General features: G+C 42.6%; 4 protein-coding genes and 1 long non-coding RNA gene across 10 annotated transcripts; 2 read left to right on the top strand and 3 right to left on the bottom strand.

The window, feature by feature from the left end:
- Positions 1-642: 642 nt before the first annotated feature.
- On the top strand, positions 643-16,452 carry LOC136349433 (glutamate receptor ionotropic, kainate 2-like). 3 transcript variants are annotated; one of them, XM_066300973.1, is made up of 18 exons: positions 643-723; positions 4,506-4,639; positions 5,048-5,209; positions 7,627-7,878; positions 7,935-8,110; positions 8,157-8,375; positions 11,070-11,222; positions 11,843-12,046; positions 12,097-12,300; positions 12,580-12,786; positions 13,143-13,247; positions 14,257-14,514; positions 14,635-14,832; positions 14,881-15,188; positions 15,237-15,420; positions 15,471-15,597; positions 15,645-15,766; positions 16,197-16,452. In XM_066300973.1, exons 2-18 carry the CDS (start codon positions 4,540-4,542, stop codon positions 16,245-16,247), a joined length of 3,030 nt encoding a protein of 1,009 aa, XP_066157070.1. In that variant the 5' UTR covers positions 643-723; positions 4,506-4,539; the 3' UTR covers positions 16,248-16,452. The 3 variants fall into 3 exon arrangements, with proteins under 3 accessions (XP_066157070.1, XP_066157072.1, XP_066157073.1); XM_066300975.1 differs by lacking the exon at positions 12,097-12,300; XM_066300976.1 differs by lacking the exon at positions 12,580-12,786.
- A 40-nt stretch (positions 16,453-16,492) lies between these two features.
- Hgsnat (Heparan-alpha-glucosaminide N-acetyltransferase) lies at positions 16,493-21,599 on the bottom strand. 3 transcript variants are annotated; one of them, XM_066300979.1, is made up of 12 exons: positions 21,419-21,599; positions 19,134-19,448; positions 18,899-19,077; positions 18,624-18,849; positions 18,408-18,570; positions 18,058-18,262; positions 17,835-18,008; positions 17,673-17,782; positions 17,183-17,349; positions 16,944-17,130; positions 16,751-16,890; positions 16,494-16,701 (listed from the first exon to the last, which is right to left on the bottom strand). In XM_066300979.1, exons 3-12 carry the CDS (start codon positions 19,067-19,069, stop codon positions 16,529-16,531), a joined length of 1,716 nt encoding a protein of 571 aa, XP_066157076.1. In that variant the 5' UTR covers positions 19,070-19,077; positions 19,134-19,448; positions 21,419-21,599; the 3' UTR covers positions 16,494-16,528. The 3 variants fall into 3 exon arrangements, with proteins under 3 accessions (XP_066157078.1, XP_066157076.1, XP_066157077.1); XM_066300981.1 differs by lacking the exon at positions 21,419-21,599 and having other exon boundaries at positions 16,493-16,701; positions 18,899-19,080; positions 19,174-19,921; XM_066300980.1 differs by lacking the exon at positions 21,419-21,599 and having other exon boundaries at positions 18,899-19,080; positions 19,134-19,921.
- LOC136349440 (uncharacterized) lies at positions 19,304-23,540 on the top strand. Of its 2 annotated transcripts, XR_010733795.1 has the most exons (3): positions 19,304-19,388; positions 21,919-22,074; positions 22,151-23,540. It is a non-coding gene; the product is annotated as an uncharacterized lncRNA (long non-coding RNA). The 2 variants fall into 2 exon arrangements; XR_010733794.1 differs by lacking the exon at positions 19,304-19,388 and having other exon boundaries at positions 21,687-22,074.
- On the bottom strand, positions 22,282-24,834 carry LOC136349439 (phytanoyl-CoA dioxygenase domain-containing protein 1-like). The gene is made up of 4 exons (XM_066300984.1): positions 24,465-24,834; positions 23,238-23,387; positions 22,570-23,080; positions 22,282-22,517 (listed from the first exon to the last, which is right to left on the bottom strand). The coding sequence occupies exons 1-4, from the start codon at positions 24,486-24,488 to the stop codon at positions 22,342-22,344; spliced, it is 861 nt and encodes a 286-aa protein (XP_066157081.1). The 5' UTR covers positions 24,489-24,834; the 3' UTR covers positions 22,282-22,341.
- A 523-nt stretch (positions 24,835-25,357) lies between these two features.
- Positions 25,358-27,370, bottom strand: TRAM (translocating chain-associated membrane protein 1). The gene is made up of 7 exons (XM_066300983.1): positions 27,098-27,370; positions 26,811-26,981; positions 26,642-26,750; positions 26,364-26,583; positions 26,202-26,311; positions 25,847-26,143; positions 25,358-25,789 (listed from the first exon to the last, which is right to left on the bottom strand). The coding sequence occupies exons 1-7, from the start codon at positions 27,224-27,226 to the stop codon at positions 25,710-25,712; spliced, it is 1,116 nt and encodes a 371-aa protein (XP_066157080.1). The 5' UTR covers positions 27,227-27,370; the 3' UTR covers positions 25,358-25,709.
- Position 27,371: the final 1 nt, after the last annotated feature.

Below are 27,371 nucleotides of genomic sequence, written 5' to 3'. Positions count from 1 at the left end.
AGAGAAGCTCCTGCTTAAGCGCTGAGACTGCTGAAATGGAATTGAGAGTTTCATGCTTGAACACCATTAATATTCAATTGGGACTCTCTGGGGGAAGTCTCGAAGGCCGTTCGACGAAAAAAGGGGACTCGTAACTAACGAACCGCTCGGCGCCATCTGACTCTGAAGACCGCAACTCCCGCCACTTCACCGGATTTATCGATCAAGTATATTTAGAATTTTTCCATTTCGTATCAAAAAATTTCGGAGTGAAACCTCGGACGTTAGAAAGCCCTTCAAAGAATTAACGTGTCCTTAATGGGAAATAAAACGCAGCGGGAGTAAATGAACTACATCCCCTAGGCCGTCGTAAATACCCCTAATGCCTCTCGGGATTTATTATAGCCCTGGATATGGCTGTAATACCCAACAATCCAGTTGACACTCGTTTTGGAATGCTGCTACGTTATTAGGGCCGCCGATCTCTGGACCCTTCAGATTTCCCTAATTTTCCTGTCGAACTTCTTCAAAGAACTTTCCACCTAACATTCGCAGCCAATAAAACCAAATCACCTATCTAGACACGCGTTTTCCCTAGACTTGCGCGCAATATGGCGCGTTTTTGATCCTTTGAATGTTTGCGGAAAACTTTCCAGTTCGAACCGGCACTCGGGAGCTGGTTTGTCACGGAATTCCTCGCTTAAACACGCGCACTTACCCCCGTGAAACTTTCCAATTTGCTCGGTAAGTTTGCTTATCACAATTCGTTAAGGCATGATACACACTTTGTCGATGGAGGCAAATTGCTGACCGTAGCTACATTTATCGCGATACAAAGCCGGATGTTTTGATGTCATTCGCGATAAATTTATGGCCCTTGAGACAGGGCTTAAGGGCAGGCTTACGTATTAAGCCTTACGTAAGCTGAATTATAAATAAGACACTGAGGCGACACAAAGGGGGATTTACAAGGTTAGAGTTACGTGGAAGCGGGTGTGGGCTGGGAATTGTTCGGGAAAAGTTGGCTGAAAATCAGTTGCTAGTCAGAGGGTAAGGGGAGGGTGAGTCGTAAACCCTGGGGGGATTATTTAGATAAGATGAAAATTTGCGAGCTTTCCATCAATGTTCTCCCCCGCAGAAATCACAGAGAGAAATCCCCGATCGAGCTATCTTTATGCAACCCGACTCCTAAACAATGGCCGTGGAAACATATCTCGAAGCTGCTTATAGGGTACAATGATTGCGGTCCCCTGGGGGGCCGAGTGTAGGGATCTTTTTCTTTTTTTTTTATCCCAGTCAACTGCTCTCAGCCAGCTGTTCTAAAAGCGAATAACAGTCGTCTTTGTCGAGTTGATTGGGGTTCTGGACCCCGTAAGGGTTCCTACGTGGCGCGCACGGAATCGATTGTGCACCCCTCGAATAACTAGTCTAGTTCGATGTTTTCAACATGTTTTCGTCAACTTGCGCCGTAAAAAGTGAATATTTCTTCACTTCTGATTAATTGCGAGTATTAAGCACAGACTCACAGAGCGTACCCTAAGAATTCCGCGCGGCCCCCTAAGGAGCTTGCCGCGTTGGCGATGGACTCATCGAGTGGCCACTCCTTTTCAAGTAACTTTTCCTCCCAAATCCATTGGTCGACTTACCTTTGACCTAAGCCCACTCCCAGCGAAGTTCCCCCTAACCGGCCCAGTGCATCGCGAGCGATGTTTTCCTTAACGTTATTGCCCGCAACAAACGCATGTGTAATCCCGTTTTTCCCTGTCCTTACTCAGTGTCAGATTACCAAGGAGTTTGGTCCCCGAAGGGATGGAAACCCAATAAATAGAATCAGAAAGAATCGTTCTAATATTTCGCTTGAAACGGTGACTGCTAGCTCGGCTTCATTTGTTCAGATTTATCGCAGCAGATAAAAGCGAAAAACAAGTTTTAGCTTGATAGAAACGTCGCGCAGCCCCGGATAATGTTGTCCGGGAAAAAGTGGACGCATAAGCAAGGGATGATTGATCGCCTCTAAGGGTAAAAGTTTAAAAATTAGAACGTTATCCTGGGCGAATCTAATTACATTGTTCCCGTCGGATAGACATGTTTTTGCCGATCTTGACTAACTACCCTTTCAATAGTACGTTAAGGCAACCTTGATCCACTAATCGTAGCTTAGTTTACCGGAAAATATCCCCCCTCTAATGGCCGTGTCAGATGCACGAGCTCGTTAATACTTGTTCAATCTTGCATATTAGACCGCAATAGTTTCGGAATGGACGCAGAGGAAAGTCTTCACAAAAACTAAGGTTGATTATCAATCTAACACCTCAGCGAAATTGAGTTATTTTAATAAAGCCTCCGCGTCCCCGCCGCCCACCCTTTGAGGGGCGCTCTAATTTAATAGAGCCGTCCGGCAAAAACGAGCACGTAAGCAATAGCTGGATTATGCGGCCCTTATTAGGTTTCGAGATAAAGAGGGTATTTTTTTAATCGTGCCCTCAAGCCATAGAGATTTATTGTTATTTTATAGAGGCTCCGCTCTAGCACGAGAACATCGGCCAATTTCCTTTATGTATATTGGAAATTTGACTTAATTGGGAGCGAGATTAGGGACAGGAAATTAATTTTCAACTAGCTGCCGGTAGTTGAACTAGCTGAAAGTCTTCCTCTGCTCGCATGAAGTCGTTCCGGAGTGCTCCGCCGAGAGCCGAATAAAGTCCATTTTCAGACCCTTTGAATTTTTTCCCGCATAATCCGCCGTAATAAAGCAACAATAAGGCTTACGGGGCACAATACCCGACACAACAGCGATGTTGTAAATAATACCTCGGTGGATTAAGCTGAGAATTAAGCCCTTTCCAAATGCAGACGGAGTAAACTTCATTAAGAAATTTTCGCTTCCATCCACGTCGTCCGTTATTGCTCTTATTAAAATGCTCAAACTTTGCTCAACTAAGAAGAAAACTGAGACGTCCTTTGTGAAACATTTTTACGTTTAAGTGGCTTTCGGAAATTTCTTTATTTTAAGCTTAATGGCGCTCCCAGTTCAAGCTGCATTAAGCAATTGAAAATTATAAAAAAATGGAATTCCTTCAAATTGCAAGTTTCAAGAGGTTTTCCTTCGGAAGTGAACGAAAGTAGATCTCAACGGTCGATTTGCTGCGAGAGGGCGGCAGCAAATAAAGGGTTGTTCGATGCCTGGGGTGTCCCCTAAATGTACCAATTTCAAACGTCGTAAATTCGCGGGGATTTGGCGAAACCGCAATTTCTAAACTTCTCTGCGCGATTATACGTTAAATCGGGGCCCTTGGATGCACACAAAAATCCGATTCGCTCCTCTTAAGGGGTTGCGATATTCAATTTCGGATTTCATCAGTGAATTTCTCGAGAAAACTTTGGTGAAGATATTATCGTTGACGCGAGCGCCTCCTTACGGGACCCCCTAAGTAACCCGGTGGCGTGCGAATTCAGGGGGGGCTCGCGGAAAACACAATTCATAAACTTATCTTCCTTTCCCCATGACGAACATGATAGAAATTTGAAAATGTTGATGGTTCTGAGAGGAGTCGGCGGTGCCATTTTCGAAAACACCAACGAAAACGCGTTTCGCCTGGCGAGCCGATCGGGGATGCGGCAGATCGATCGTCACCAAAAGAGGCGACATTAACGAACCCTCGGGGATAACCGGCCATTAAACAAGAACTTTGTCGTTCAAGACAATGAACTACCAAGGAGTTGGTTAAAAAAATTATAGTAAATTAACCATGTTTTGACGCCCCTTCCCGAAGCCCCTAGGGGCTGAGAGTGGGTTTCGCACCAATTTGTCGAAAGCGAATGATTTCCCCCTTGTTTAGTCAAACTTCATGCAAGCCCTTAAGGAGGCCCCTAGGGGAATTTCTGCCGGGCAGAGTTTAAAATGATTAAACTTGCCACTGGAATCTAATTCATTCTTCCGATTTGCCTGCAGCGGTCTATTGACGGACGGAACAAATTTGAACATGTCCTCACGGGGCATTATTGGATTAGTTCCCGAACACGTGGCTAAAGGTACTTACGCTGCCGAGGGGTCCCCTAGGGGCCGATACGTTTAGCGTAATAACAGTTATAAGAAAAATTAGCGTCAGTTTGGTAATTACGACGTTGATGGCTGCGGGCCCCGTGGGCGGCACGAGTGCCGCTGAAAGAAGTGGCGACATCAAAAGGGACTAAAGACACCAACGCGGATTTTCTCGCCCTTATTAAAACAATACAGGGGGCATATTTTAATATAACAAACGTTGAACGAACGACAGAGTTTATCCCTCCCATTTAGGAACTAATGAGATAATTGCCGGGGTGGCTTTTTGTGCCATTAAATCGGTACCTCTTCCGGTGATTTAAAGTAATGGGCCCCAAATTTTAATTAGAAGGAAATGGTCTCTTTGTGTGTGTCCAAAGAAACCCGATTTCCGCGCGGATCCATTAGAGAAAATTAATAATTGCGGGGTTTCAGTCACGATCCTCCGCCTCATTTTTTTTTTTTTTTTTTTTTTTTTTTTCAGCAAGAAGATGCTGCGCGATGGGTCGATATGAAACATGCCCCTGGGCACAGTTCCATGCAGCCTCCTCTTCTGCCTCCTCCTCTTCTCTCTGCAGGTCCTCCCCTCCTGCTGCTTACCTCCGAAAGTCCGGATCGGTAAGTGTTTCGTTTTGCAGCCTCGTAAAACAATTAAAAGTTATGTAAAACTCTTGATGTAACAAAGATATTGCTTCATGAATATTTAGCAGGCAGCCGTCTCTATTTGCATGATATTAATAATTTAGCGGGATTAACGTAGCGTGGAAGGTTGGTTTAGGATCGACTACTTGTTGGGTATTACACAAACACTGCGGGAGGGAAAAATCCTCCCGCTCCCTCATTACAAAAACTGCTTTCCGGCTGAAATCATGCGTCTTGTGTACATGTGGAGATTGAACCGCCCGAGGGATCAACTTACCTTAAAGGGCCTTTTTGTGAAAGGAAAGAGCGGGTTTTCTCTGCAACTCGAGACGTCGTTTCTCCCCGGCTTTAACCTATTTTTAATGGCGATTTCGTAACTTTCAGGAGCGATTTTCACGGAGAATCAAAAGGGCGGGGCCGCCGAAGTGGCTTTCCGGTATGCGGTCTACAAAATTAATCGGGACAAGACATTATTGCCTCACACTTCCCTCGTTTACGACATGCAGTACGTCCACATAAACGACAGCTTCCATGCCAGTAAAAAGGGTGAGTTATCCGGTTTCTGGGAGGGAAGATTTAGGGTTGCAGCGACAAGATTGTGTCGGGCTCCAGCCCCTGGTTCGGCACTCTTGAAGGCCCTTAGAGAGGGCAGGTCCTCGACTGCGGATCTCATTCATACCACTCGAGCATATGGTTAATAATTTATCGATAAGGTTTATGTGGGCAAAAACTGAATTCGATCTTCTGCTATTCGAGTTTCGCGGAGGAGCTACCCTTAAAGGTTAATCCTTATTCCAGTCAGAGTTCGGTGTGAAACAGACGCATGCAGATGCCGTATTTGGCTTCATTAGGCGATATACAGAGTGCTATTCAGGTACGTGGCTAAACTTCAAGGGGCGCTACTCTAAGTGGTTCTAAGACAAAAAGTTTATATACGCGTACGTCCGATAATGCGTCCCTTTCACGATACAGGGTGTTAAACTGTTTGAAAAACGCTTCTTTCGCAAAAACTTTAATAATCCTTTGGCCGATTTCGTGGAAATATTGCAGCGTGATTTATGGTTGGTATTGTTGTTCATGCGTCACTGACTTTTTTAAGCTTTTATACTTTTTCGCATTAAGCACAGTCACGGCCACCCAGGTCACCGGATTTAAATCCGTTCGATTTTTCCCTTTGAAAGCGTGTAAAGTCTTTCGTTTATGTGACTGCGGCCAACACTGAAGAAGGGTCAATCCAACGGATACGGGATTCATGTAATCAGATAAGGCAAACACCGGGAATATTTGAAGGGTTCGGCAATCGATGTTAGGACGAGCTAATGCTCTCATCGATGGTGAAAAGGGACATTTTCTGCAACTGCTTTAAGTTTCGTGTTAATTATTGTGAGATGTTTCTTTATCGAGAAAATTAAGTAGCACTTGTTTAAGTAAAGTTTCAATAAACGCTTTTCTTACACGGGTTTTCTTGAATTTCCGGCGTTGCCCCCTGTGCACGCCACTAGCAAAGGGCGACAAATAAGGTCGGACTTGAGAGATTCCTTTGTATTACGTTAAAAACTGCTGCCATCTTTCAACCTCATAGTTTGCGACTTCTTATTATTTAGGAATTTCTTTTTAACACGTAATTATCTTTAAAAAAAGTTGGACACCCTGTATCTTGAAAACAAACGATTACCGGACCCGTATTTACATAAACTTTTCGTCTTAGAATCGCTGAAAGAATCATCGGCCACGTACCTAAATAACACCCTGTATAACATCTGCGATTATTAGGTACTATTCAAGGTCGTAGTGAGTCCGCATTTGACGTTTTTGTCAGCCAAGCTGCAGCGGTTCTTGGAGATAAACCAATTTGGGAACATTTTAGAGAGGAAATTAGCGCGCGTCCGGCCCTGTTGTTCAGACTTAATAACCCCATAAACGCGGTTTACGACCTTCCAAATGCGTCGATTCGATGTAGAACAGGAGAGTACTAAGTACACAATCAGTGGCAGGTGGCACGATAGACATCTTCGCGCCCTGCTATTTGGCGTGTTAAACGGTGAAATTTTAACGTTACGCCACTGCCTTTCGCTAAATTCGACGGGGCAAACAATCTTTTAGAAACCTCGTTTCTCGGCAGTAAGTTAGAGGAATTCAGGCACTGGACTGCAGAAAAGCACAGAAAATTTAGCAGGAACTGCTGCACTTACATGATGATTTTTGAAAATATTTACCCGCTTTGGATATCGAGGTGCACCACGGTTTCTACTCCTTCAAAAAAATGTCGTTTTCACCCAGCGATAACCCTTTAAGGGTTCAGGAAAAACAATCAAATTTGTACGCTGGTCGGCTGTAAACCAGGGGCGTAGAAAGACGTGATTTGCAGATATTGTCAGGATCAAAGGTTATGGAAATGAGTCGCATTTGCCTCGATTTCCTACAGACGTCAAGACGCATTGGTACAACTTTGCACGTGACCCCTAAAATAACCCCAACCATCCTTATGGGGGCCCTCAAAGAGTAAGTTTTCGTCGGTACCTCTCTAATCAATGTGGTCGAAATTCGTGCCCGCCTCACTCAAGTTAAAACTCCGTTTACTTCTATGACCGTGCATAAATGCCCCCGAAGGGCTATTTTTCTTACAGATCCAAACACCTCCGTCCATCCATAAGAGAACATACTCCATCAACAACATGATTGATTGACGGGGTAATCTGGCTTTAGGGGCGATTAGCCAAGTGCAAACAGTCGTTTGTTATGTCCCTCCTTCATTTTTTGAACATAAATGAGAGGTATTAAAGGCCCATTATCGCACAGCACCATTAAAAGTGAATCTATTACCATACGACTCGATTAACTCGCAATCTTCTCTAGCTTCGCCCTTTTACGAGCCGATTACATTTTAATGGCCCTAATTAACTGATTATCAGCAAAGATGGGGCTGCCCGTATTAATTACTTTTCTCGGCTAATATGTTCCAGCCTGCAGCCAGGTGCGCAATGGGGTCTACGCAGTTTTCGGCCCTTCGGACCCCCTTTTAGGGGCCCACATCCACTCCATTTGCGATGCTTTGGACATACCCCATTTGGAAACCCGAGTGGACTTGGATAGTGACTTCCGGGAGTTTTCCATTAATTTGTATCCGGCACAACATTTGCTCAACAAAGCTTTCGAAGACGTCATGGCCTTCCTCAATTGGACCAAAGTTGCCATCATCTATGAGGAGGATTATGGTGCTAATTCCCGACCTTTTCGATGGTAATAGATACTGGAGATGCGTGCTTTGCAGGGCTGATTAAGCTGCGGGAGCTGGTGAGGGTCCCTCAGGACACAAATTTGGAAATTCACCTCAGACAAGCCGATCCCGGATCCTACAGGACGGTCCTTAAGGAAATCAAAACCAAAGAGATCCAGAACATTGTGATTGACACCAAACCCTCCAACATGCAAGATTTTCTCATGGGGGTTCGTTGACATCTACCTCCGCATCCTCTTTAAGGCTTTTTCTCAGATTTTGCAGCTGCAAATGAACGACTACAAGTACCACTACTTCTTCACCACCTTCGACATAGAAACCTTCGATCTGGAGGACTTCAAGTACAACTTTGTCAACATGACCGCCTTCAGAGTGGTGGACATTGACCAGCTCTTCGTCAAAGAGGTGTTGCGAGACATGGCCCGGTTCCAGGCCAATCAGGAGCTTTCACCGGTGAACAGCAGTTTTATACAGGTTAGAGTTAGCTGTGAGTAGTGAAGCCGGGGCTTAAGGGGGCTGGCCCGCGGCCAGCGGTACGGGGTTAGTTTATTTGTTGACCTACAGAGGGAATCACGGTTGTTTTCCTTAATTTTCGTTCCAGTTTTCCGGGCTTTTCCTGAAACGAATAATCGGAAACGCTGCCAACGAAACTCGAAAGCCGGAAATGGAGGTCATAAATTTGTCAGCCTTTGTTTCCTTTTTTGAGTAGGGGTAGCGCTCCCCCCCTAAAATAGGTTCCAATATTAGATGGTTTGGGGACGTTTTTTCAGTTGTTTATTGGGATTTTAAATATACTGTTTCGATTCAGCTCTGAGAGAATGCTTTGGCATCTTTACGTTCCACGACAATTCCAGGCCTGTTAAGTATCAAGCGTCTAACCAGGGACGTATCGGGAGGGGCTAGGAGAAACCCAATACAATTACATCAAAATAGCCTGTTTGCTTATTAATTTTTTTTTAATTCCTGCCGGTATCCAGGAACGCCACTATCTTTCTCGGAGTTTCAAGACCCGAAGAACTAACCTCAAAATCTGGGACTTCGAGTTTATGACAAGGGAGTCAGGCGCATATCCAGAAGGGGTTAAGTCACGTGATAAGTCCAGTTTTGAATTGTGTTTTCTGAAAATTTCTGGCAGGACTGACGCCCTCCTGTCTATCACTGAGCTGCAAAAAATGTCTACAAACTCCTGCGTTCACGAGAACGTTCTAAGGATTCAGGGTCGGATCCAGGAAAGACTGCGGGAGGGCGAACACTTCAATGCACAATCGCGTGTTTTCTCCCTATATCCGAAAATTATTCTCAGCTCTGCGAAACTGAGTGCGTCCCTGGCAGTTTCCCTGGTTGCAGCTTTATCCAATAGGAACGTTCTGGAACATTCCCGATTAATCTTCGCAGAACAATAGCCCGGAAAATGGCCCCCACAACTCATTCCACGCTATGGAACCACTGCGCGCTGAACCAGACACACAACCCCCAACCTGATTATAATCCTGGCTCAGATTCAAAATGCGAACTCCCATTGAAAGTTAGATTAAAAAGTCGAAAAGTAAAGAACAAAACTCTCAGTCTTTGAGAGTAATTCGAAAAGTTGCCGGCGTCTTGAGACAATATTGGCACGCTGACTTCGGTGTTGTTTAAGAATTTACAACCAGCCTTCGGACGTGCTTTACCGGAATATTTATTTACCGAAATTAAGGGCAAGTACGGCCCTCGCAGCCTGGGAAACTGCTCAAAAAACGAGCTGGGAGGTATATGAAAAAGTCGCAAACTCCGGAAACTTTGGCGTCTGCAGTTTCGAAACTGCCGGGCTTGTCCCCCACTGACTAATTAGGGGATGGATTTGTGGACTGGAATGGGTGACGAAAGGGCGTTAGCGTTAGCGATGGTAAAGCAACCCCTCCTCGGGCCTCTCAATGTCAAAGAACGAATAAAAACGTCTCCGGTGCAAACCCAATGTATTGATACTTATGGGCAATTTGTTGTGTGGAATTTGCTGCAATAAATCCCTATGGGAAAACAGGGCCGTTAATCAAAGACAAACAGCACAATAAAGCGAAATAAAAAGGGAAACGTTACGTTTACGAGGATAGGAAACTTGTTTCTTTAGCGGGAATTGTCCCTTTAGGCTCCTGCAGGCTGGATTTATTACCTTCGATGGCAAAACATTCATGGAATGCTCTCGGAAAAGTGTACAGAAGCTGCTCATAAATCAAAAGATAAAATAGGAATAAAATCCAGTGATAAAGCTCGAAAGGAATTCCTTGGTATCTCGATGGAATACCTGTAAAAAATGGGACAAGTTAAAAAAAAATTCAAACTGTGCAGGGCTGAAAGTGAGCATTTTACAATGTAGAATTTTTTGCATTGTTAACCCGAACTAACCTGAACTAACCTGAGCAGTGAAATATTTGTTTCTGATTTTATGCTCCCAACCATTGTTTGGTTAATAAAAAAAAAATTAATAAATTTTTTTCAAATAACCAAAGAGCATCGTCCCTCTCCCCGCAGAGCCGGCACACCCAGTCTTCCTTTTTATTTTACGTGGATATATCCCGGAGGTGCCATGCCCCATCATCGCCTGAGTCGAGCCACTGCCCTAGCGGTTCATCTCCCAGCAGCTGCGAAGCCTCGATCCTGCCTCCGAGGAGAGTCCACAACCGTTCTTCATTTGGAGTCCACCTCTCCTGGCATCGTTCCATTAACTCCTCGCGCTACCCCGCTCTCCCTCGAATCTCGACCCCTCTTTCGACCTGAATTAACCCGAACTTTAGCATAAATTTTTTATTGCTAATTATTCTCCCATGGTAGTCGAAGCCGGTCGAATCTTCGAACTTGATTGTAAGGAGTATAGATACACTGCCCTCAAGTGTTTGGATAGGTTTCGCCTCATTGCGGTACGACACTGCATTTACCCAATGACCTCGGCCGAACGAGATTCGCACAAAACTATTTAATATTTTAGGATATAGCTAACTCAGTGGCGCGCATCGATCACCGTGCCGTTATTACCGATATTTTGGCCGCTACAGATTCGATATGTCACTATCTTAATTCGAATAGATGTTCTCGCAATGGAATGGGTGAACCCGATCATTAAACTCCAAGGGAATAAAGGAAGTGCCTGCCAATCTCGGCTCATGCCTAGGCATCAATGCCCTTTTGTTTCAGGCGGAAGCAGCCTTAATGTACGATTCGGTCTACGCCTTCGCCATAGGGCTCCAGACCCTGGAACAATCCCACAGCCTTAAGATGTCGAACGTGTCTTGCGACAGAGAGCAGCCGTGGGATGGGGGCTTAAGCCTGATAAATTATATTAATTCCGTAAGTACCACATTAAGGTCCTCCTGAAACCTGTAAGAGTGACTAATAGACTTCGATAAATTGAGAGGTTCGCTCTGCTTGTGTCTTATTAACAGGCTTAATCAGATTTCCGTTATTGGGCAAGAGAGTCGATGTGTGACTGAACGCAATTAAAACTTTTTCCTCTTCCAATTCATTTATATCGGACGGAAAAAGCAGTTTAATTAGCGCCCCCCAGAACACTTCTCTTCCTATAAGATTACGTCCCATACATCAACCTTTATACCGAAAATCGCCCTTAACCCTCGATATTTACACATTTCAACCGGCAAAAACACTGCGAAATTAATTAGCACCTTCACAAATCCACCCCCATTCGCCTAATTCAATTTAACCCCTTAAAATCCCCTGTAATCCGTAATTGCGTGTTAACCTGGAAATTTCTTCGAATATTGAAAATAGGAAAATTGTGGAGTGTTTCATGGGGGAAATGCGGGTTGTTGAGATTGTCCATATTTACCACGAGCCTTTGAGCCTCATCGCACGCCACTGGAACGCGCAACATTGTAGTATCTCATCTAGTTTCTGAGATACGGGGACGTTGCTTTGAACTCATTCTCCATGGACCACGCTTCTTCCAGGTTGAATTCAAAGGCCTCAGCGGTCCCATAGAATTCAAAGAAGGCAAAAGGATCCGATTCAAGCTGGACTTGCTGAAACTCAAGCAACACGCCCTGGTCAAAGTAGGGGAGTGGCAACCGGGAATGGACGTCAACATCACTGACCGCAACGCCTTTTTCGACCACGGCTCCATGAACGTCACGCTCGTGGTCACCACCATCCTGGTGAGTACCATTAGAGCGTGCGAAAAGTGGCTTTGCGCACGGCCCCGTAGGAAACCCCGTACGTAATGATGCATGCGGGCAAAAACCACACGGGCAATGGAAGGTTCTATGGGTTCTGCATCGATATCTTGCAGAGGGTGTCCCAGGAGGTCGGATTCGACTATCTCCTAGATTTGGTACCGGATCGGAAATATGGTGCATGCGACCCTAAGACTGGGGCTTGGAATGGCATGGTGCGCGAGCTTATGTTGCATGTATGTCCAAAAATCATCGCTTAACCATTAGACTTCCCCTTAAATAAGGGAAGCACAATAAGGCCACGTGAGAGCAGCACTCAGCTGCGCCAAAGCCTTAAGTTAAATTCGCTTGTTAAGGGGGAATTTCCCATAAAGAAGCCTCTTAGAAAAATACAAAGGCCCCACCTGCCCTTTCCTGCTTATTAGCACTAAACGCGTCCTGCTGATTGTATAAGGGATGGACAGGCCCTTTCTCATCCCTTTCCATTAGTTGGCTAAGTCCTGCCTCCCTTCCAGGAACAACCCTACGTAATGCTAAGGCCCTTCTCCCCTCATTCGCACAACCAGGACCTCTATGAGGGCTTCTGTATTGATCTCCTCAAAGAGCTGGCAACCATGGTGGGGTTTGAGTACCGTATTGAACTGGTACCGGATGGAAAATATGGCGCCATCGATTTGGAAACCGGAGAGTGGAATGGTATCGTTAGGCAGCTCATGGATAAGGTATCGAGCAGTGTTGCCGTTTCGTAGAATTTTACCGAACTTAAGGATTTTTCACTACAATCAATAACTCTCAGGGCAATGAGGGATCGGGGTTACTGCAATTGCACTAATGTAATTTTGCTAACACTGTTTCCGAGTTTATTGCTGTAATTTCCACTGTTCAAACTCAAATTTACGAGAAGACTAGTGTTGCAAAATCGATGATACGCACATCGAACGAAGGAGACTTTATCGCCGTATTTATGGGACAACATTTAGTTCCCCAATGTTGTAAACGACTCGTAAAATCTGCGAGAGGTTTATATTGTCATTTATTCGCCTATTTGCGATGTTGCATAATCGGATTTCGCTTTCAGAAGGCCGATTTGGCCGTGGGGTCGATGACGATCAACTACGCCCGGGAGAGCGTCATTGACTTCACCAAACCCTTTATGAACCTTGGCATCAGCATCTTGTTCAAGGTGAGGCTGGTGATAGAAACGTCGCCATCTGGCGGCCCTCTTTATTATTTTTGTGTTACGGCTCTGAGAAGCGTTAGAGAAGCGCCGAAGGAACGGCGGGATGGGGGGGGGGGGAGGGGGCTGGGTTAATGTCTCTTTAGTGCATAAACAATCACAGCGCTACATTTCAGGGTTGTAATTTAGGGCTGGAGCTACATCTTCGGGGGAAGTTCAGTGTCGTGCAGCCATTCCGAATGAGGAGAATCTTCGTATTTTCATTTCATATTTTCAGAAGGTCATTTTGCTTATTGAAGATTACATCAACTCTGAGGGTGAGAGTCTCGCATTATGCCGGCCATCAAGGCATTAATTTTCAGCGCTATAGCCAAGGCTTAGGCCCATAGCTCCGGGGCACATCCAGTGTCACCGATCTTCTAATACACTAATTTTCCCGGTTACTCTGTAGGTTTAGGAGTATAATTTATAGACCATAGAGAATAGAGATAATCCCCTGCATAGCACCGAAGGCAATATATCAAGAGACATGCACGTCGGATATAAGAATGCTCGATATTTTATTTGAGCAGGCATTAACGCCTGCTTTAACTTGTGAAATATGAATAGCGATTCAAAAGGCAGAGAGCGTTTAAATCGATGCCTAAATAAAATAGGTCCCGACAGACAAAGAGTCGGCATTCTTCACCTTCCTAGACCCCTTGGGGGTCAAGATCTGGCTCTCCACCCTAGGGGCCTTCTTCATGGCCGGCTGCACCATGTATCTGCTGGCTAAGTTCACGCCCTACGAGTGGGTGCGAGCGCACCCTGGGAAAGTGCCAAGGAACTACCAAAAGCCCCCCAAGCAACTGGTGAACCTCATGAACATGTCCAATGCCTTTTGGTTCGTTACTGGTACCCTTCTGAGACAAGGCACTGGAGTTTCTCCTCAGGTACCATTAACAGTGCAGTGTCGCAAGGGAACCCACCACTCAATAAAGAGTTTTTAAGTGTGTGAAGTGAAATTGGTTTAAAGGTACCATCGAGCCCCCAAACGCGCCTCTTCTCCTTCATGAACCCGCTGGCACCGGATATCTGGATGTACGCCCTATCCGCCTACGTTTTGGTATCCATCACCATGTTTGTGGTGGCCAGATTCTCCCCTTATGAATGGCAAAGCCCGCACCCCTGCGACTTCGAAAACGAGCAGCTCATGAACCAGTTTTCCCTGCCCAACTCTTTTTGGTTCACCATCGGGACCCTAATGCAGCAGGGCTCTGACCTCAACCCCAAGGTAGATTTTGAATGCACTGAATTGTATTACTTCACTTGATTCAAATCTAAATCTGCAATTCAGTGTTGGGTTCCCTGATTGACACTCACACAACTCAATCTCAAAAGTCTTTATTTAAAGGCAACCTCGACTCGAATCGTGGGTGGTATTTGGTGGTTCTTCACCCTCATCATCATCTCCTCCTACACAGCCAACTTGGCTGCCTTCCTCACTGTGGAAAGAATGATCACACCAATTGAGAACGCTGAAGACTTGGCGAGTCAAACTGAAATCCCTTATGGAACCTTGGAGAGTGGTTCTACCATGACCTTCTTTAGGGTAGGTCAGATTTGAATAACAACCTTTATATTGCATTGCGAACGTTAGGATTCGATGATTGAGACGTACAAGAAGATGTGGAGGTTCATGGAGAACCGCAAACCTTCAGTTTTCGTGCCCACCTACGAGGAGGGCATCAAGAAAGTCTTGGAGGGAAACTATGCCTTCCTTATGGAATCGACGATGCTGGACTATGTGGTCCAAAGAGACTGTAATTTGACTCAGATTGGAGGGCTGCTAGACTCTAAAGGATACGGCATCGCCACCCCTATGGGGAGTCCTTGGAGGGATAAGATATCTCTTGCAATTTTAGAGCTGCAGGAAAAGGGAGAGATTCAAATGCTCTATGACAAATGGTGAGGAAATTTAGATCACTAAAGGCAGCTTTTGAGGGGGTGTTTCAGGTGGAAGAACACTGGAGAGACTTGCACCAGAAACGATAAAGGAAAAGAGTCCAAAGCGAACAGCTTGGGAGTGGATAACATTGGTGGAGTCTTCGTGGTGCTCCTCTGCGGTCTCGCCTTCGCTGTCCTCATCGCTATTATGGAGTTCTGCTACAACTCCAAGAGAAATGCCATTGCCGAGAGGGTCGGTATATTTGTCTACATTATACAAAGAATACAAAGTCAAATTTACAGAGATCTCCAATCACTCCACATCAATCCATCTGCTCAGAGATGGGAGGAGAGCTCTGCTTTGCTCTGCAATGCCGTGGGTCCAGGCAGAGGCCAGCTCTAAGGAGACAGTGCTCCAAGTGTCTCTCAGGTAAGCTCCTGAGAGTATCAGAGAAAGGTTTAAAGTGTAAATTTTAGGGGTGACCTACGTGCCCTCTCCTCTTGATATTCCTCCACATCCGCTACAACCTCCAGCAATGAGAAGGAACGTACCTTCGAACGGTTTAAGTCCTAGGACTTGTCCCACACACATACAGTTTGTAAGTAAGAATGATTTTTCAGTTTAGTCGCTTGCACCACCAATTTAGTCAATATAGCATCCTCTTTCCTACTTCTGTATCTAACCTCCTTTATGCATTCCCCCTCAATGTAGGTGCTTCCTCTTCGCACATTCTTCCCTTGACATTCCCACTTTCTTCCCTTCTCTCCTCGTTTCCCTTCTTTCATCCCCCTTCTCCTCCTCTGCCTCCGTATTGTTTCTCTCTGTTTTATATGACCCGACTCTTCCAGAAAGAAAACCAGCCTAAACCCCTCTTCTTACTAGCATCCTCCTCTCTAATCCGATATTCAGCCTTCTTACGCTCTCTTTCTTTCTCTATGTAAGTGCCTCCTCCTCACACATTTCTCCTTCCCCCCCCCCCTTTTTCACCGCATTATTTTACTCTTGTCTATATCATCCATCTTTTCCAGAAGGAGGACCAGCCTTCCTTCCATAATATCGACCCAAACAGGCAAGATTAAAACCGACATTGAACAGGAGGTCCTAACTTTAAGACTTTTAACTTTGACTAACTTTTTCTACTTTTACTATTCGATATCCTCAAAGTTTTTGTACAGAACCTTTATAGCGATACGGACAGTAGATTTACCGATGTTTTAAGATGGTTTTAATGGTAGAACAAGTACTTGTTGTAGCTGCAATATGTGTAAGACAATAGAGACTCTACGAAGTAGTTTTAATGCCCCTTTTAACCGATAATTTTGCAGATAAGAAGCTCAAAATTTCGTCTTATTATTTATTATTAAACAGTAAAAAAATATTGAATTTTATATAAGTAATAGCTCACAATGACCCAGAAATCAGCAGCCCACGTGTCAGATAATAAGGCAATGAAGTGAGTTGTCCTCCAGTCGCCCTCCATGTCCTCTAAGTAGTACCACCGCACTGGAAAGTTGTTCCCCGTCATTTCATGCCCTAAAGTCTCTCTTAATAACCCTTAAACGGTACACAATAACCTTGTTACCTATGTAAAGTATTATGGAGTTCATCCCTGCAAACAAGAGAGGCTTCCCTGACCACCACTTCTTGACGTCGACGAGGAAGTAACAGACAGAAAGCAGGAAAAATGCAAAGCTGCACGTAACCAGTACAAAAGAGATTGACCTAGGAGCAATTATTGTCGTTTTTCATCACTTGGAACCTCCCTTAACCCCTACCATAAATTCTTATTAACTGGTATAAACCCATCCTCCTTGGAAAACCCACATAACGCCCCTCCAAGCCCTCCAAGCACCACGGACCAAATCAACCACCTAACAATCCTCTGATGGTGCTCCTTGTATACTAACAAAATCACTCCTGCTTGCACCCCCAACATGACGTGGAAAATTGTGGTTAAACACCCTAAATCAAGCGAAGTAGTACGATGATAAACGTCTCAAAAACTACCACCCACCAACTATTCCCTCTGGGTCGAATTGCTTCGCTTCGAATATCTCGTAAATGGTGGGATATTGATATACATGGTGGCCGAGAATAAGTCTGTCAATGTAGCCGGTAGCACCGCCTACACACTTTTTGTAGGACTGATTCTTGTGCAATCCGCCGGGCCCCATGTAACCTCTGAAATGAACCTTTGAACACAATCAAGAAAAGTGTGCTTTGAGACGTAAAATTAGTCGCAAAGCATCTATAATCAGTTTTCAAAATGTTCTGTTCAATGCTCAATTTGAACTATCTAACGCAGAACATGGAGTGCTCGACAAGGTGATTCAAAACAGAGTTTAGATTGAAGTTCATCTTAACACTAATCTATCAAGATCTATACAAATCGATGTCTGAGCAGGAGCAGTCTTTAGCACTCTCACTTTGCAACTTCTTCTCAATGCACCTGACTTACACGTTTGAGCACGACGTAAAGCAGGAACCATTAAGAATCTTCTTACCTGGGACATCCCTCTTCTGCGACTGTGAAAATCACTATCGTGTGAAACATTAGTACTGCCAAGCAAATCAACCACGCCTTCCACACTTTCCAGACATCTGCCAGCTGCCTCTAAACGTCCTAATTAAGCCTGAAAACCTCGGATATCGTCCAGAAAACTCACCAAAACAGAATGAACCTGTTTCACCCCCAAATCCCTCTCCATGGTGAAAATGCAGATGGTGGTGACGATGAAGTAACATAACCCGAACCTCTGCAGAACCCCGAAAATTCTCAGATAGTACAAGTCAGTGCCAGAGTTGAGGAAAATCCCCAAAAGGAACAGTTTGACGGATCTCTGGAATAGCCAAAATAGAACTGGATGGGTGGACTTGATAGTGAGGTACCTTGGCTACATTGCGCATGAGATCTTTATTGGACACGCCCCTGTTGAAACTGGAAAGGAGGGAGATGGGGATGCAAGTACCCATGATCCACATGAACCAGGGGAAGACCAAATCGGCCACGTGGAGGCCGTTCCACGTGGCGTGCTCAATGTATTTGTACCCGCCGTTGCCGAAATTGGCAAAAATCATTATAACAATACTAATTCTGCAAAAGAAGTGATTGACTTAGGGGAGAAGCTATTCCAGTTTATTGAATGGAAATAGCTTAAGTGAGAGTGGTCGGATTGGTACGCGCATGTTTATCGTTCCAGAACGTAATGGCGTGCCTTAAATAGGAGTGATTGACTTACCCTCTGAAAACGTCTATAGACATAACTCTCACTTTCGAGGTGGTACCCGTTGCTTCAACCTGGCTATTAACGGCAGACCCCTTCCTCCACTTTTGCCATAAATTAAGGAGCAAATAAACACCTCCAAAAACCAGGATATGGAGTATTAGCACTGTAACTATGGCTAAAATATCAACTCAAATTTAGGCGCAATTGAGGAGACTTGTTGAGGCTTACGTGAGTCGGCATTAACGGGTTGTTTGAGTACCTCAATAGAACAGGAAGTCAAAGTCTCCACTTTAATATCGTAGATTCCGAACTGCTCAAAATGTGGATTAATGTCGCATATAACCGAATCTTGATCTTCTTGAGGATAGTACTCTCTGAGATCCGAGGCCAATCGAAATTTCAGGTCGGTTTCAGTGATATTTACCCGTGATTTGTCCATGAACCTATAAGGGCACTGCATGGGGGTGAATTTAAGTGAAAAATTGAATTTGCGGGGGAGTTACTTCAATGCAGTCGTTGTGAAGTGTGTAGAGGTGAATATCATGAAGATCTAGATTGGTAGCACTGACAGTGACGAAGTTCTGGTCAATTTTTAATTGGTCCATATCGAAGGTCTTATTTTTGATAGTGACCATTCTGTTCCCTGAGTATTTGTCTATGAAGTTCCAGGTCATTTTTGGATCTACTGAAAGGAAAGATGGCAGTATTCGCTTGATGGCGTTCATGGGTTGGTATTACCTTAACAAAAATCACTTCCCAAGGAACAACAAGCTACTACCTTCGATTAGATTAGGTACGTATACCTTGGTACTTGTCGAACACTGTAATACCTATCAATCAATATGTTATCGCGGTATTAATGGAGATAAGTCACTGTTTTATATGACGTTGAGATTTGAGTATAAACGAATATGTGGAAATGTGATAGTGTGCCCCGAGAGTATACGTTTAAGTATGTTCCATTAACCGTGCAGAAACCAGTTAATATTGCATGTAAGAGTGAGTCAAGGAGACTTTCTTTTTTTCGATATGTTGTTGATATACAGAGTGTCTCTAAAAGGCCAGTATAAAATTCTGCCACTATTTTCTGAGGTGAAAACGTGGCGATTGAACCCAATTTAGCTTAGTCAAAAAGTGAACGGCTTTCAAAATACAGGGTGTCAAAACGAAGATTCAAAAAGGGCAAATAAATATAATATATATATATATATTATATAACATCATTTCTAACCCTTAGATCTGAACAAAATATCGCATCGGGGAGTTTTTAGGGGCGAGAAATCAAAAGCCATTTGCATTTTCGATGCATATTGTAAAGGGTGCCTTCGGCGCTAGTTGAACTCCCTTTAAAGGAGCATAAATTTTTTATCACTTGATACAAAATTTATTTATGATTAAATTTGTGTTTCCCTACATGTTTTGTGAAAAAAAGATCTCTTGCTACAAGTCCCTGCGGGCATTCCTTTTTAATGTATTTGAAGTCGGAAGTTCGCCGCGCGTCTTGAAAAATAACTTTAAAGTACATATTTATTCACAGAATTGAAACGGAAAAAAATGAAAACATAAATTAACATATACAAACCATCAGAAAACGTAAATTTAACTGCGTAAAAAGATTGCGCTTTTCGTAAAAAGTCAAAATGCAATCTGCTCATGAGCTTCTCGTCGATCTTAAAAGTGTTTACGGTATTTTGATTCGCCTCCACAATTACTCTTCATTCTTTATGGCAGTGGAAAATTCCAATGATTTTTAAAGATCCGTATAAAAATTAATCCGTCGGAGTCAGGTCCGGCGAACGCGGGGGCCAAGCTACCGGAGCGTCATCCTTTTTAACGATCCATCTGCGTCAGTACTATTGATGTAAATGGTTGCGAACGCTTGCGTGCGGAGCACTGCCGTGCATAAACCACATATTTTGCCGAAGTTGTAAGGGCAGATCTTCCAATAAACCTGGCAGCCTATTTTTAATATGTTTCGAATAACATTCACCCTTTAATCGGGATAGAAAAATGAAAGTGCCAACGATAAAATTATTAATTATTCCTGCACGAGCGTTAATCTTAAATTCATTTTGATGATGTACCACTTTGTAACAAGCACAATTCCATGGGAATAAATGTGTATTGTGTAAGTTAACAATTCCGTTTCACGAAAAATAAATTTCATACGTAAACAAAATGTTTGTAATCAAAGTCCACGTTACGTTTCTCTTACGTAAATTAACAAAAGCCCAGTCGCAGATGGACATCCAGATGTAAAAAGTCTTGTACTCTTCGGATTTGTTATTGATAAAGTAATTGCACTTTAAGAGTTCGATTTAACAACATTTTCCGACACTCATATTTCTAAACCGACGTTCCCGGCGCTTAATTTTCGATTTTCAGCGGTTCCCTCTGAAATTTCTTCTTCGATTGAGAAAGCCTCATCGGACGTTCCCTGGCATAATTGGCAGTTACAGAACTAAGCTACCGGTTTCGCAAAGTCGCCTCTCCATTTGGAAATCTTTCCCTCTAGGCTCTAATGCTTTCGCGGCCGCTTCCTTGAGAAAATTCATAAACTGTTAACATACCTGTCATTTATACATTTGTGTAAGATTCGGCTGCCTTAAATATTGAAATCGCACAAAATTTGAGAGAAGTTTCCACCAACCACGATACGCCGTTAGTATTAACAACACCTTTACTCTTAACAAGTACGAATAGGTACAATTCTTTTCAAGCAAAATAAACAATGAAAAATTGCTTTATTTAAACACAAACAAGAAGATTTATAGAAAGTTATAGGAATTGAAGATTAAAGTATACCCGGAAGGGTTTGTATCACCCTTAAAAACTCCCCAATGCAACATTTTGTTCAATTAATAGCTTTACAAACAAAGTTACTGATTTTTTCTTTTTTTTTTTTTTAATCTTCACTTTGTCATCCTGCGTTTTGAAAACCGTCCAATTTTAGGCTAAAATAAATTGATCTAAATCGTCACGTTTTCGCCTTAGAAATCTGTGGTGAAATTTCAAACAGATACCTTCTATAATGAAGAATAAATATACCGGGCGTCCAAGCGAATCCTGGATGTAGGAGATTAACACGGGAGATTGGTTTTAATTTCTTTACGTGCGTTGTTGCGCAAAAGTCGTTTCTTTGGATATTAATTGGATCGTTTGTGCAGAATCGTCCACTTTTACAAACACTTTTACGCAAAGGTCATGGTACTCAAGCCCGGCCATCATTTCGCAACTTTTTTCAATCTTCTACTGGCGGACCGTCTTGGTCGAAAATACCTCTAGACTTCAAAAATTTGAATGCGCCGCGCAACCGTTCGGGGCCACGATTGGTCAAACTCAATGTCAGAATTAAACAAACGCAAAACAATCGACAATATAAGCGTAAAATCCCAACTGAAAATGATTTTTCTCTTTGTTTATTTAATCTTTTATTTAACGCAACAAAAAAACGTAAAAACAACTACTTACATAGTAAAATTCAACAAAACAAGTAATTAAACTAATACAAAAACATTTACAGCAATTACTCAGTGACCACCAACCAGTCTGGTTAATTGTGGCCTAGAACGGTCACGCGGGACATTCATTTTTGTTTATTTAGAGGCTTTTGAGCCGAAACGGCTCTAATTAGAAAATCTGCAGAAAGATAGCCGCCCTTGCGCACTATGACCTCCACGTAAGTTTTTTAATTGGATAATTCCTATAGGTGTAAAAGACAAAACCGATTTTCCACATTAATCTCCTCTGTCCAGATATTGCCCGGACACCCAATATATTGACAGCACCATCGTGAAATGATACCAAATAGGTGGAACTCTTTCATTAACATTTCTCGATTTTTGGAATCGGATCAGTACCACCAATGGGAGAAAAACTACGCATGTGAGATCTTTAAACTTTTATTAAACATGAAAACCCTAAATATACACAAAAAGTGATATCACTAGCTCCTATACAGACTCAAAAATTGTCTATTTTGAGGTGGTTGCAGCCAGTTCTCATCAGAGTACTGTGTGCCCTTCTGCTCAACCACATGAAAAGTATACGCATGCCTGGACTTGTCCGATTTGTTGGGCTCGCTAAAGTGCACCACTTGACCATGGATCAGTATCAAAGTTCCTGCAATGATTTACCTTATCTGAAGTTCTAACCAGACGTTTATCTACAATACCTTTCGGTACTGGAACCGCGCTAAAGCTGCTCTTCTGATAAAAAGGGGCTGGCGCCGTGTACACCAACAACTCGTCAGCTGCCTTATCCGGATTCCTAATGTACCTCCGGTGGGTACCGCTCCTGTGTGAACCCTTGGAGAACCACAAACATCCATTCTCCAACGTGGCATCTTCCAAGGCAATCCAGAACCCAACAACGCTCATTGGTTCTGTATACAGATACCATGCATCTTGGTGTGGAACCACCTCACTTCCAATTCCAGGGTTTTTGAATATATACATGCTTTGAGCAATGACGGGGTCTTCGAACCCCAACTGAAAGGCACATTCTTTCACTTTCTCACTGACGGTGACCCTGCGGAATATGGGGTTCAGCTCATGTAGGGCGTGGCCTATTTTGTTTAGGGAAATTTCGGGGTCGACCTGAAGGGTACCATCAAGGCCTAGTGCGCCTGCTTCATAGAAGTAGCTTATTTTGTCGGAGCTCTCTAGGAAGTATCTGTCTCGGTTCTGCAACCAGAGAGAAATACGGAAAATGCCGCCATCTTTAGGTAGGTGGATGACTAAAGGTTTTCCTAGCCAATCAGGATGGAATTACCGTTCAGTAGTTCTGCAGGCCGATTCAACATGGTACTGAAGGTAGGCAGAAATGAAGTTTTTTTTTTACCTGTTGGTTCTCTGAGTCTTTGGTGCTAAAAACTGTGCGTTTTGATTGGTCAGGCATAGATTTTATTAGCTGCAATGCTTCCTGTTTCAGTTCTGATACCTCTTCGGAAGTCAAGAAGTCTTCGACGATGGCATAACCATCACTAGCCAACTGCAATAATTATTAAAGTGTTTTTTAATACCCTGTATATTACATTTCAGTGACAATATGGTATCGTTAATGCGCCGATATCACATAATGTAAATAGGACTTATCATGGTTTTTGACCTATGAACTTTACAGATAAAATTTAATTTTGCTTCAGTTGTTGTTTACGAGGATTTTTTGATATATTTTTAGGGCGCCACTGAGTTGGATCCAACTCAAAGTGGACACAAGCTTACTGAGCTAAAAGCAGCATAGCTCATTAACAAATAGGAATGCGCGATGTCGCCTTATAGGCAAATTTTGAATATTGGAATGGAAATAGAAACTCAATTCTGGTTAAATAAGATTTTCCTAAGTTAAACATCAGGTATTTGTACGTTGGATTAAATTTATTGTAATGACAGTTTTGTACGCCTCTAGTTGTGAGAATCAGCCAATTTTGTGAAAATATTCGAAAACTAAAACCAAAATTCAACGCGATACTAAGTGGCGGAACCAATTTTTTGAAAATAATAATTCTCGCAATTTAATTTAATTGAAAATGTTTATTCCCATACTTCGTCGTTCCAGCCTGATACATCAGTGCTTTTTCTATAGTCCTCTTAAAAGTATCACGCTGAGACCCAAAACTCTTGTTTTTGACAGTAATTAATGGCAGAGTAAGCTCTTTTCGAACGTCTTTAAAATGAGAACAATATTTTGTAAATCCTGAATGGCATGCTTATTGCTAGTTGGGTGATTAACTAATCAAATTTCCCACTTTCCTGGAAACAATGGAAACTTAAATACCTAGGCGCGATAAAAATCGAAAATGTCTTTAAAATGGCAGAAATCCCGATTGGTCTGAGAGCCAAAAAGCAGTAGTGTCCCTAAAGGACTGGTAAAATTTAAAAGTCAACAGAAAATTTATGAAATAATTGTCTTCTCATACGAGCACTCATAACGGGTTCGTCGCGGCTAGAAGAGACAACTTATTGGAAAAACCAGTGGTGTAACTTCATCAGAGGAATTTTGCTTATTAGAGGTGTAGAGCAAATGCTTCTCTTAAAGAACTATGGGTTATTTAACACTCTAACTTACCTGTTTCTTGATGGTGTCATGCATCTCGCTCGTATTTACAAAAAAAAACCAAAACACTCAATCAATGCAGTGGCTTTAAGAAACAATTACTATAGAATGCTAATTCCTTACTAAAATGTTCAAATTAGACTCAAAGCAATTAAAAGCGACGGCGCAGGCCAACAAAGCATGTGGTACGACCTGATGACTAAAGCTTAATAGTACGCGCCTTATGTCTTATCATCGACTACTTTGACCCCCCAGAAACTACCTCTAATGTGAATTTAAGGCATTATTGTGGTATTTCGGTGGATGGTAGGATCGGCGATGCATCAAAAACCTCTGGATCTTGCTGGGACTTATAAAAACTGCAATACTTCAATTATTTTAACTTGTTTGTGTTTGAACGTATTTTGGAGCAGAAATTGATTTATTAATAGAACTATTTCCCGCAGAGAATGAATCAGGCGTGAGAAATATCCTGAATTTCTCTGGATCAATGTCATTGCCAGAAATGTCCGGTGACGTAAACGCAAGTCTTATCTGTATGAAGACTAATCGAAAATGTTCAAACTTTTAAAATTACAAGTTGCAGTCCCTGTTCACGTCCATCCCATTGCACGGTCAATTGACCCAAATATTGCAATCTAGAAAGCGTAATACCTTTTTTAGTCTTCTCTTTACTTGGTGGCAGGCCATAGTGCAGAATATCTCCTTATGTGGGAGGTCTCTCTTTATATTAATGTTTTTCAACAGTTTCTGCCTTAAAATACATGTTAAAGATGAGCAATCGTTCCGTACTTTTAAAAAGTCTTTCTCACCATTTTGTCCAGATAATTACAAAATATTTGCTTTATAGCATTTTCTTTACATTACTTTTGTATTATACTTAAAGGAAAAAATAAAACCATCTGTTAGAAGCAATAATGTATCAATTATTATTTTAAAAAACTGGATGGAATAGACGATAATAAACAAGTAAATGTAAAAATAGGATTTATGAATAGTTCTTATACTAATAAGCAGACGAAAATAAAATTACAAATATTATATAATAATAATTAATTTAATAAACATTTTTAACAAAAAAATGCACGAAAACATCCCGGAAATTAAAGTCTGTTTATGAATGACTTGGAAGACTTTTCCGAGATTTTTAGTGACCCAGTAAGAAAAAGCGGCAGTTTAATTGACTTTTGCGCACTTTAAAATCAAATATTGGTTTAGAGTTAATTTTTACCCTAAAAAAAAAACAAAAAAAAACACTTATTTAACTTTGTGTTTTCTGAGGGTTTTATTGGTATTTTGGTCCACTTCTGGCAGATCCGATTCCTCATTTTTCTTACCTAAAAAACCATAATTTCGCCGTCAATAATAATTCATAACACCAAAAATCAACTAACTCTTCTTGGGCTTGTCTTTCTTGGGCGCCTTCACCTTAGTTAGTTGCTGCACTGAAGCCCCACTTTCCTTGGTCCTGCTAATCTCCTCGCTGATAACCTTGAAAATCAAATAGGCCTGCAGCAGAATAATCCCTACTAGCACCGAAAATCTTATTAAGGGAGTATTAAATTCGCCAGCTCTAACATTCAATCCTTGGCTCTCACGCAATGCCAGTCCATACCATAGAGTTAGCACTGCCAGGATAATGCTGCCTAATCGGGCAACAATTTGCAGGACTGTAGAACTGAGTCTGGTCACTGCAGAAATTGATTTATTCTTGACCAAAAAGTCTTAAGATTAATTAGTGCAAATGACCTTTAGAAAACTTTTCATCCTTGTCAATGGTTTGCAACAACTGTGAGAGGTGGAACACCCATTCAGCCGCATGGTGTAGTACCAATAGCAGCACTAACAGCCTGTTAAAGCTGCAAAAAAACAATTATTTCCAATATACTTAAGTGAAATATTAGAACTCACTTTAAAGCATAAGGAACTGCAACTAGAGCCAAACTGGTCAGGCTAAAAGCAGCTTTTCCTGCCCACTCATCTTTCTTGGTCCTTAAGAAGTACAGCTCTGGCAGCTCATGCAGACTATATGACAGTTGTATCAAGATATACATTTTGAACATAAAGTATAAAGGAGTAGGATAATTAGACCAGATCCTGGAAATATCAGGCACCAGCCTCTCCTTAAGCACTACAAAAGATTAATCTTTTTTAGTTTGAATATTGAAGTTTGCGGGATTTGAACGTACCAACATCTAATCCCCATACTGCAGACACTAAGTAAAAGGCAAAGAGCTGCCCACTGGTTGAGAATATAGCCAATTTTGATTTGGAGAGATGAAGTTTTTTGGAGATTTTCTATGATTTAATGTAAAGTGTCAGTGAAGGATGCATATGATTGAGAGCAAGATTACTCACATCTAGAACATACTCCTGTATAATTGCATGCATGATAATACAAATTAAACTGTAAAAGAACACAACAGGAATATCCTTAAGGCCAGGTAGATATAAGGGGGTCTCCCCCAGCTGCTCCCCTGTCACATTGTGATGCAAAGTAATGAAGACTGAAGCTATTGGTGATGTGGCCTAAAGCACCATAATGTTTGAAAAAAACAATATGTTAGCTTCCCCAAGAAGAATTTGAGATTTACCCTCAAAATCTCCCAATGGGACTACAATAGCAAGCCACAATATGTTCCTACCTGCACCATGAGTCCAATAACAAACACCATAGCCACACAGGATACGATATCTGCATGATTTTGTATAACAAATTCATGACTTAAAACGGGAGGGTTCTTGGTCGCGGACTTCCTGACGGGTTTCACCATGTTGCCGGGGGCTCTACTTGGGTCGGTTTGAAGGGGAAATTCTTGCCTTACGCGACAAGCTGCATGAGGCACAGCAACAACACACTAAACGAATGAGAATTTAATTTAAAATACCGCAACTTTTGCCACGAAGTCGACACGTCAC

Source organism: Euwallacea fornicatus, chromosome 37, assembly GCF_040115645.1.
Source record: "Euwallacea fornicatus isolate EFF26 chromosome 37, ASM4011564v1, whole genome shotgun sequence".
In the NCBI taxonomy this organism is placed as follows: domain Eukaryota; kingdom Metazoa; phylum Arthropoda; class Insecta; order Coleoptera; family Curculionidae; genus Euwallacea; species Euwallacea fornicatus.
This window is presented reverse-complemented; position numbering and strand designations above follow the sequence as displayed.